The 11,444-nt window shown below is 36.7% G+C and overlaps 1 protein-coding gene across 1 annotated transcript in view; it reads right to left on the bottom strand.

Moving 5' to 3' along the window:
• Positions 1-2,694: 2,694 nt before the first annotated feature.
• The window catches only part of ARL5A (ADP ribosylation factor like GTPase 5A), a 30,678-nt gene continuing 21,928 nt past the window's right edge, over positions 2,695-11,444 (bottom strand). The window contains exon 6 of the mRNA XM_055124725.1: positions 2,695-11,179. Coding sequence (XP_054980700.1) covers positions 11,131-11,179 — 49 coding nt within the window. The 3' untranslated portion in view covers positions 2,695-11,130. The remainder of the gene's footprint in view (positions 11,180-11,444) is intronic.

The following is an 11,444-nucleotide window of genomic DNA, read 5'->3' as shown; positions in this document are numbered from 1 at the left end:
CAGCAACTCATGTGGTCCCATGAGCACCGCCAGGAGTAATTCCTGAGTGCAGAGCCAGGAGGAACCCCTGTGCAACGCCAGGTGTGACCCAAAAAGCAAAAATAATAATAACAATATGCTGTTCAATTATAATTAACTTGAAACTAGCAATATAATTTTTTTAAAAAAGGCATTTGATTGTTATATCCAAGCCATTTGTACAGCTGGTATAAAAGTTAGACTTTCCATTCTCATGTCCCATTTTCTCTGAGTATGCCTTTGTTAAAACACTTGAGTAATTCTCTGACCTTTACTAATATAATAAAAACAGGGACTGGAGCAATAAGACAGTGAGTAGGGCATTTGCCTTGCACGCAGCCAGCCCGAGTTCAATTCCTCCATCCCTCTTCGACAGCCCGGCAAGCTACCGAGTATCCCATCTGCACAGCAGAGCCTGGCAATCTACCCGAGGTGTACTCGATATGCCAGAAACAGTAACAAGTCTCACAATGGAGATGTTACTGGTGCCCGCTCGAGCAAATGGATGAACAATGGAACAACAGTGCTACAGTGCTCATTAATATAACATGAATTTGCTTTTTTGCACGGGCTCTTGACATTCATTTTAAGTAGTAGCAAATGATTTTCTCTGGATCAAAGTACTTTACTATTTGATCAAGCTAAACTATACAGCTGGAGATAGTACAGAGATTAAGGTGCTTCATTTGTATACAGCCCTGATTCAATCTCTGGCACGGCCCTTAGTGATCTATGAGCAGAGTTGGAATAAAACCTGAGCATGGACGGCTATGTTCCCTATCAACAAAGTGAATAATAATGATATGAAAGTTAAATAATGGGACCAGTGACATACTATGGAAGGCATCTGCCTTGTATGTGGCTACAGCAGCTGTGAGCCTAATCTGAATCCATGGTACCAAGTATGATCCTCCGAGCAAAACTAAGGATCATATCTGAGCACAGAGCCAGGAATAGTTTGTGAGCACTTCTAGGTAAAGTCCCAAATTTCACATAAAATAAGAATAAAGACAATTGAGAGCCATATCATCAAAAAAAATATGAGCCCGTCACATCTTCACTATAATTTGTCTGGCTCACATGAATATAAAATCAAGCAGGTGGCTTTTATGCTATACTTTAAATGATGACTATCATTCTAAGACACAATTTGCTTAATTAAAATGGAACTACACTGTTCTTGTCATTTACATGTATGAGGTCATCCAGCTGCTTTATATTTCTATCGTTAGTAAATTATTTTCCCACTTTAAAAAGTTGATTAAACTTTTCCCCCCACTTTTTACCCCAATTTTCACCCAAGGAAAGAATAGGGGAATCTGCAGAAGGAAAGGGAGATGTATGAGAAGAGGAAAACAAAGTAAGGTTTTGTTGATTCCTGGTGGTTTGAACCTGAAACTAATGTTATAATGCACTTACTTCAATTTGAAAGTAATTTGGGCAGGCCGGAGCTGTAGTACAGTGGGTAGGGCACTTGCCACGCACGCAACTGATCCAGGCTCTATCCCTGGCACCATGTGATGCCAGAGCACCATCAGGAGCTGACTTGTGAATGAAGAACCAAAAGTAAGTCCTGGCTTATGCCACATAACTGGATGTGGTCTAAAACTAACCAACCCACCCACCCTCTGCCCCTCAATGTGTGTTCTGACAACTTGTCAATCAGAATTTATTCTTAGGAACAAATAAAACGGGAATTCTTCTTACTTGATGGAGAATAAGTCAGTTTATTATGAGTTTAAATTTCCTCTGAAATGAAGAATCTTAGTAGAAATACAAAGGGACTAGTACTGAAGTCTGCCAGTTGTCTGACACGTTTTAGATAAGTATTATTGGATGTGAACGGGTCATGTATATTACATGACTGAAAGAGCTTAAAAGTTATTTCCAACATTAGAAAAAGGTCAATTGGGAATATTTTCAGGTTTCCCCCCTTCAACTCCTTGAAAATAATATTAATGATCAGCACAAGTTGGAAATAGTACAAGGGGATTAATACTGAAGCTTTGAAAAATAAAGGCTAGAGATCTGGCGAGGGAAGTTCTCTACTTAGCTTTGCTGAGTGGGTTGGAAACTCAATCTTTCTTGAAGATTGTTTATCAATACAGGAAGGCAGGCTAGGGGTTTGAGGAAGAACTGACCAGACAAGACGAATACCTGTTGGGAAGACCACTGGTTAATACATCATGAGTGCCTTTAAATTAAGTCTCATACACCTTGATACAGCAATTTGACTTACAAATAAAAAAAAATTCATGTTTAATTGTGGTTTATTTTTAATGGTGAAAAGCAAGGAACAATTTAATATACATTAACATAAGAATGGTTCAATACATTTTGACAACTCAAAAAGCATATAGAACACATCCATTCAAATGGTTTTTATGTATAGGTATGTTGTGGGGAAATTATAGGTAACTGTTTCAAAAGAGGATAATTCTTTAAAATTCTGTATCTAAAACATACTCAGTGTTGATACTGGTTTTATTAGAATGGTAGGATAATGAGTGACTTAAATTTTCTTTCTGTGCATCCCTTTTCTGGTTTTCACTTTAAAGAAATAATGTATTTTTATGCAATTTTAATACTAATAAGGACTTGTATGTGCTAAAATGATGGGTAAAAAAATTAAAAGGGTAGACAGTAAAGTCTTCAAAAACAAGACAAAAAGGCTAATACTTTTTAAAGAATTTATTTCATTCACAAGAAAAAACTAAAATCCCAATAAATGAACAAAACAAAAACTGAAACTGAAATCTGTAGAATAGTTTCAATCAATACAAAATAAAGCAAGAGTCTATCCTTTTATTAAAGAAGGGGCTTTTGAGATATACAGCATTAATGGAGTATGAAAAACAGGCATTCTCAAAAGTTTATAACATTTAATCAGTAATTTCTGGATTTACAGATAAAATCCTATGAAAATGATCTTTGAGAGGAAGATGCCCGTTCCTATGCTCCGGATATAAGAATACAACTGGGAATGCAGTATTATTTGAGAATCTACACACCAGGAGCATCCAAACACTGGAATTGTTTCAAACAGATGATCTGCTAGAATGAAAAACAGTGATGTGAATGACTGCTCATCTGGGCAGCCAAATCAAAAGAATCTCAATGTGCTGGTACCGACTGTAAGGAATATGTGTATTCAAAAGGACTGTGACAGGCTATTCTATGTTGAGATATATCTTTTTTTTTCTTCAAGGAATAAAGGTATTTACTAAGAAGGGATATTCCAGATATCAAAACTAGAAAGTAAAAAGACATGAGGAATTTTTTCTCCCCCAGAGAAGTACTGTTATATCATTTAGAATTTGAGTGTACACAGTTGCTTATGATAAACTCTGGAACATTCCTGATATTCCTTGATATAGAGTCATAAAGATTTCAAATGAATGAAATTTGTACAAGTTTATTTGCACTGCATGACATTCTCAGGTCATCTTCAAGGAAATGCGTCTTTTTCTTAGGCAAATGATAAAAACACAGTCTTCTTGGGGGCTGGAGCGATAGCACAGCGGGTAGGGCGTTTGCCTTGCATGCGGCCGACCCAGGTTCGATTCCCAGCATCCCATATGGTCCCCTGAGCACCGCCAGGATTAATTCCTGAGTGCATGAGCCAGGAGTGACCCCTGTGCATTGCCAGGTGTGACCCAAAAAGGAAAAAGAGAGAAGAGAAGAGAAGAGAAGAGAAGAGAAGAGAAGAGAAGAGAAGAGAAGAGAAGAGAAGAGAAGAGAAGAGAAGAGAAGAGAAGAGAAGAGAAGAGAAGAGAAGAGAAGAGAAGAGAAAGAAGCACAGTCTTCTTGGATCCCTTTTGAAACACAACAGATTAAATTAGAATTATAAATTTAAAAAAAAACAGTACGACACAATCACAAAAGAAAGAAAAACCTACCACGGTGCAGCAGGGGTGGGGTGGCTCAACAAAATTAATATTCCTCAGCACTGAGACATAAATTGTAAACAACACTCCTGGCCATTAGCACCCGTGCACTCCAGTGGAGGACACACACTCAAATAGACACAGGCACGGCACACACTTCTCTCCCGAACCTTATGTTTCTTCATTTACTATCAGCCATTCACATGAATGCCCACGTTCATATGTTTGTTTCCAATTACTCGGCTTTTCTCATACAAACTGGTCACTATCAGGCTCATTTCTAATTAAAATATCCAGAAGTAAAAGAAAGCTTCCTATTAATCAACTAAGTTCCATAAAAAAAAAAAAAGATTCCTATTTCCATAAAAAGATTCCTAGAGAACAGATGTCTGCAGTTGTCTTTTGAATTATCCTGGCATAGAAATCCTGACCAGTAACAGAGCTGCCATCACCAAGTCTGCGCAAATTTAGAAGATAAACTGGAATAAAAAAAACAACATAAACAGAAACTATTTATAATCAACCTTCTCGAAAGAAAAGGGATATGTAATACCACAGAATAGAGTAACAATTTGATTTTTTTCCTTATTCAAAGCATAAAGCAGAGATAATACTTTCTCCCAGGTTAACATGCATCTTTAAAAAGTTAATGTATATATTAGGCAAGGAAATCACCAAACATCTTAGTCATTATTTCCCCTCAAACACATCTTGACAGTGTAGTATTCCGTTATTCATTAGAAACAAGGCCTGTTACCGATCACTAGACTCAATACCTGACATTTCTGGAGCCAGGCATTTTCCAGTCTGTGTCGGAAACAGGGACAGTACTACAAGTATACTCAAGCTCCAGATCTGCAAAGCTGCTGTGTACTGCCTCTGCCGGAAGAGGCTTCCTTACTTCAGTCTGACACTCCCTACCCCAAGCTGTCCATGCAGCATGTTGTCAAGAAGGCCTTGAAGCATTATTTCCCTAGGTACCTACTGTATCAGCACCGAAGGCATTCAAGAGCACCCAAGCACGGTAAGATACTCACTTTGGGGAATATTCTTCGAGTATGAAAATCCCCCTAAGATACAGAGAAACACAAATTCATAGGATGCTAAGAAAAAGAGACAGACTTTCCACTGTTCCGGCAAGCAAAGTTTAAGTCAGAATCTTTTCATATTAGAAATTCTGGTACAGTAGACCTAGACATTTTCAAAAGGTTTTCTGAGTTGCTTGTACTAAATTATGTCAATATACATGGAGTTCAGGCTGGAGGGATAGCACAGCAGTAGGGTGTTCGCCTTCCACGAGGTTGACCCGTGTTCAATTCCTCTGCCCCTCTTGGAGAGCCTGGCAAGCTACCGAGAGTATCGCGCCTACATGGCAGAGCCTGGCAAGCTACCCGTGGCATATTGGATGTGCCAAAAAACAGTAACAATAAGTCTCACAATGAGAGACGTTACTGGTGCCTGCTCGAGCAAATCGATGAGCAATGGGATGACAGTGACACGGAGTTCAATGTGTGAGTTCAAACACAAAGAGACTAGTTAGATATAATTTCATCTAAGTGTCCTTAGGAAAATATAATAAGCAGGGAAGATTCATAGCTAATAGTTACAATAATCTAAGTTTTCATATTTAAAAATAGTACAGTTTTAAAAAATTAGTTTAATCACAAACTGACTGTACATTTTCTTATCTCTAGAAATTGGGTCCTTGTTAGAAATAATCAGAGCTTCCTCCTCAATAAAGTACCTTGGAAATGCCTCCAAAAGTGCTCTACAGCTGCCACCTCTTCTCAAGGTCTATAGCAGAACATACTTATTTTAAAGGCGTTTTCCATTATTTTGGAGGGAGTGGGGTCTAGGTCACACTGCTCAGGCTTCTGGCTCTATCTTCAGGGATCACTCCTGGCGGTGATGGCGAGGGGACAATGCTGGGCATTGGGAGTTGGACACGGGTCAGATATATGCAGAACAAACACCCGACAGTAGGTTGTACTATCTTTCTGGCCCAAAGTTACTCCAAATCAAAGGACTGTTTTCAGGTTAAAAAAAAAAAATGGAACTCTATGTAGATCATCAATATAAGAAGGCTGGGAGGACAGTACATATTACTGAAAAATACATCTATATACAAATTTCACATTCCACACAAGATGATTGAACCTATAAATGTGATCATAATCATTGAAAATATGGTCCAGGGGGCAAGGAGATGGCTCAACAAGCTGAAGTGCAAACTGTGCACGCTGGAACCCTGGTTCGATCCCTTGGCAAAGCATGGCCCCGAGCACCACTGGAATAAACCTGAGCACAGAAACAAAAGCAACAACCAAGAAAACATGGACATCTCGCAACCATAATTTGTAATTATACCTTAAGGTAAGGGAGAAGCAAACTGAAAGGAGGAACAGCGTATGAAACATAATAGGGTTCTATCAAATACTGTGGTTTAAAAAAAGAATTTGTTAAACAAAGGGCAAGAATTTTGGAATTTATACTCACAAAATGGTTTAATATCTAAATGAAATGACTCAAATTACTAACCAAGACCAAGCACGGGAAGTTGAGGCTACCCCTGAACAAGGAGCAAATCTTTACTGGTGTTTTAGAACTGTTTCCTGCCTGTTAAAAAACAGAAACAGAGTTCAGTTTTCTAATCTTTATAGTAACTAACGCCAGGATCAAAGAATACTTTTTCAGAAGAAAAGGAAACATTGTTCCACTCATGTTTCCTTAAACTATGATTTGACCAGGATCTTGGTGGCTATATCCAATTTTGAAGCTTTTTAAATCTAAGAACAGAGTACAACTGAGAACCCCTCAGTGTGTGTCATCAGTAAGCCAAGAACATATAGAAAACACATACATATATAATTTATTAGAGGGACTTAACAATCAACACAAATCAATTTTAGGCACTTCCTGAGTACAGACAATCAGAATTTTCTACCAAGAACAGTGCATCTAGCAGGCAAGATCGTAATGAATCAAACTTCAGTATTTAGGATACACAAAAGCTACACAACTGTTAGGAAATATTGCATAATTAACCCAACTCCACCCTTTTATATTTCTTCACAATTACACACACAGTTTTTAGAGTTAAATAGAATCAATCAGTCACTGCTTGCATCCAGCTTTTAATTCCTGGCTTTCTTTTATTAAAATCCTCATTCTTTAAGGGGGCATAATACGAAGTTTTATTTTTGTGAGAGTGGAAGTATTTTCTATGTACCTCTGCAAGCACAAAGTCAACACATGATTACTCAGATGTCTTTTAAAGGTCATTTCTACAAATTTGTTTTGTCAAGACTGGCGTCTCATTACTAATTCCTTCACACATCTAATGTTTATTTTTTTATTAACATAAGAGAAAAAATGGAAAGTAGATTGTGGTTTAAAACAGAGAAGTCTTCAAGTTCAATACTGTGTATAAATTTGGTTTGGCATCTTTCTCTAACTCACATTGCTACTCTCTAAACACAACTCAGTTTTGGTAATGGGAAGACAATACACATCCCTCTCTGAGGAATAACTCAAAGAAATGGTAGTCTAGGTAGTCTCTTCTCATTCTGAATTTACTTTTTATCAATGTAAAGCCAAAACTTTATGAAACATTAAGATGTTAAATACAGTATAACTTAAAGAATTCTAACTGGCATTCACAAATTATAAAGCCAGCAAGCCAGTCTGTTGACTGACTCGCAACTCTGACAATATACTCTCATAGGAACAAGACACAGACCAATCAAGTCAGTGGTTGGAGAGCAAAGAACTGGAGTACCTTAGAAACTACTTTGGGGAACAATAGGTATACAGAGTTTGGATAATCTATCTCCATTGCTGGTGAGTGAAGAATAGCAAAAGAGAGATGGGAAAGCTCATCTTGAAGCAAGAATGTCCAGATTATATTGGACAAAGAAGTCATAGTTAAATCATGCAAAGAAATCATGTTTTTACCCAGTCTTGGAAGAGATTGACAGAATATTATCTGGCAGTTGGGAGAGCACAGACAGTTCACAGATAGTCCGGGATGTGCTGCTATCTCCTGTACACATAGTAGAACAGACTACAGATATATTCTCAAAATTGCCTGCAGAGAAAACTAGAAAATTCTCTACAGCTTTCCTATTTACATAAATATAAACAGATTTTGAGGTTTTCTGTACTGTTTTGTGGCTGCCATAGTCACAGCAAGAAATATAAAGTGCCTGAAAGATCAGGGACAACTGAATCCCATTTCTAGGCATCTCAATACTATTCACTTAAACAAAACGGAAAACCAACCGGGACTTCCTGCTTTTCCTCAAGCTCTCTGGGCTTCTCTGTGGTCTCACTGTAACTACTGATGAGGCACTTCTTAAGGATGAGAAACAGAAACTCTTCTATTTCATACTATACTTCTAAAACCATTTTACTATACCTGCATGAAAAGTGCCTATCCTCAGTGCTAAAGTACTGCTTAATACTTAAGGCAAAATGTCATGATTTATTCCCTACCTCCCTCCTCCCATCCCCCAAACCATCTGCTTTCAATACACTCTTTGCCCTATCATGAGCGCTGCTGCAGAAGTGAAACTTTCAAACAAGAATCCTCACATAATCTGTAAGATATAAATTAAAATGCTAATTATGACAAAATAAACATATTTAAATGAATATAGCATAGTTACTTTTACCAGGTTATCAAGAAGTTATTCAAAATTAGTATTAAGCACATTATATTTAAATCCACCCACATGTACAGAGGTATGAAGCTTTACTCTTTTTAAAGCTGAGCGCAATGACCATAAATATCTGTTTATACCCAGAAAGAACATATACACAAGAGCGCTGTCCTTTGTTTAACTCCATCTTAAGCTGCATGTAAACTGACAATACACGAAGCTCCCCACCTATCTGGAAGTGTAATACTGTTAACATGATTTTGACATATTTTCATACCAGAATTTAAATTTTCTCCCAATTTTCATTTTATGCATAATATATAGATACTACTATGTTTCTTATGCTTAGAAGGGTAGAACACAACAAAAAAAAATCAGGTCTTTTAAATGTGTTATATAAGATCTCATGCATTCTCATAGTGTTAATGTAAATAGTCCACCGTGAAAACAACTCTAACAATGGAGCACATGCTTCAATCACCTAATTAAGAATACATTTCAACCAATACCTGATGACAAGAAAGTGGGCTAGTATACTGTTGAAATGATATGGCAGAGTTCAAAACACCGTGGTTATTCAAATTAAAGGATAAAAAATGTAATGGAGGGGCCGGAGCGATAGCACAGCGGGTAGGGCATTTGCCTTGCACGCGGCCGACCCGGGTTCGATCCTCGGCATCCCAAATGGTCCCCCAAGCACCGCCAGGAGTAATTCCTGAGTTCAAAGCCAGGAGTAACCCCTGAGCATCGCTGGGTGTGACCCAAAAAGCAAAAAAAAAAAAAAAGTAATGGATCTGCTGGGCTATTTTAAGGAATATTTGTCTCTGATAAAACTGCAGTAAAACAGATTTAAGTTTTTAATAAACGAGTAAATCCTTATTGAGATTTTAAAACATTAAATATGAGCAAGTTTAGGAATTTAGGATTTACAAAGCATGCTGGCAAATATTAAAATTTTGTACTTGCATTTTAAACATTATCATATAAACTACAAAACATTCCGTATTCAATATAGATCTTCCATGCTGACCTGGATTTAGATATTAAGTGCTGTATATTTTGTAGAAAATAACTTTCAAAGTTTTGCCAGTTTATAGAATATGCTATGTTATTATTTCTAATCAAAATTCTTATGAATTCTAAGTCATTATTTCTTTGAATATCTGGTAACAAGCCAATTTGGATTTGCCTTCAGATTTTGAGGGCATGAGATTCACAAAGTATCCCAAAAATATGTTTAAACACATTGAAGTTTTTGTGCAGTTACAACAGAAATACCACTGATTTTATGAAATTAGAAAGATATAAAACAAAAACCTAAGTAAACAAAAAACATATTTTGAGCCATTACTTCTTAGCTTAAAAAAATTAGATTTTAATACAGATTCTTAAGATCATTAAAAATTTGCACTTTGTAGTTGTGTAAGAAGATAAAGTGAAGACCCACAGAAACAGGAATATCTCAAATTATTCTAATTCCTAAGAAACAAAATTTTAATTTAAGAAATTTTTGTTGCTCGGGAAGTAAGTTTTATCTCAAATTTACTTCAAATGCTTTTAACTAAATACCTAAATTTAGAATTCTAGCTAAATTATTTAATAGTATTTATAGGGTGATACTTGTCTGGATAGACATGTTTTATAAAACAGCTTTCCACTAATGCTGAAAAAAATCATTAATTTTAACCATAATTAATGACTGACATTAATGGATTAGTAATTTAGTCAGTAACCCAGATGGCATAAGCTCCAGTCAAAGGGAACAGCTGATAGTTTAATGGGAAATTCTACCATTGAGGCTACGCAAGACTATGATAAGATACCCACTCAACTGGATTAGGTTTCCATGCATGTGACTTGATCAACAAAAAAACAGATAAACAATGTCAAGCTTTTCCCCTTTTTCTTTCTTTCAAGAGCAGCTCAATAATTTGGAGGTGGTGATGGTGTGGGTGGTTAGTACAAGACAGAACACAGAGGAAAAAGGCATTTAACATCAATACCAGTACTCATTGCATTATGGTTATACTAAGAATATTATTAATTTTTGTGTTATCCACTTTTCCTTAGAACATAAATCAAAGTCATTTACTGGAACTTGAGGTATTTACACAATACATACACAACTTTATGCAAAATACTTTTTATAAGTAACATTACATTTTAAAAGAGGAAACTGATTTGTGCTGATTTGTATTTTGACTTAATGAAACAAGAGAACAACATTCAACTAGGGAGGGTGATACTGATAATAAAGCTCTTGAAGGTAAATGTTTCCTCTCCCGTTACACTTACCACAGGCCACTCAATGTCCTGAGAGGATTCATTGTAAGAAACACGTCAATCACAGCTTTAAGACCTTGCTTTGGAAGGAACTAATGAGAAAGTAGATTGGGAGTGAGGCTTCATCTTTGTTTTCAAATAAGTGGTCCTAATTTTTCTTCTTATAGAAAAAGTTTAAATCAGTTTATTATAAATATATCTAAACCATGAATTTTTGCAGCTTTCAGGGAAAGTCCAGCACTTCGTTCATACAAAGTCCATGAGAGAGGAGGTCACGGAGATCATCTAATCTTAAGTCGTGACATCATCCACTCAAGTCCTTGGCATAGCCTGTAAAAGAAAGAAAACCCTTTCATCACTTTAGTTTTCAATAAAAATCTAGAAACAGTGAACTACAAGCAGATGGTCATTTTCATTTACCTAACAAATATTTAAAAAATCGTAATATTCAGCCCTGATACTGTTGTAGTAGAGTCATATTCTCACACGCAATTGCTCCATGCTCTTTCTCGGTGTCAGGCTGTGGCTTTGAGTGCCTGGATACCACCTGGTTCACGGAGGGAGCCCCGTAATCATACAAGGAAACTCCTAGAGA

Source organism: Sorex araneus, chromosome 1 (assembly GCF_027595985.1).
Source record: "Sorex araneus isolate mSorAra2 chromosome 1, mSorAra2.pri, whole genome shotgun sequence".
NCBI lineage: Eukaryota > Metazoa > Chordata > Mammalia > Eulipotyphla > Soricidae > Sorex > Sorex araneus.
Note: the sequence above shows the minus strand (reverse complement) of the source record. Positions and strands in the feature narration are given on the sequence as shown.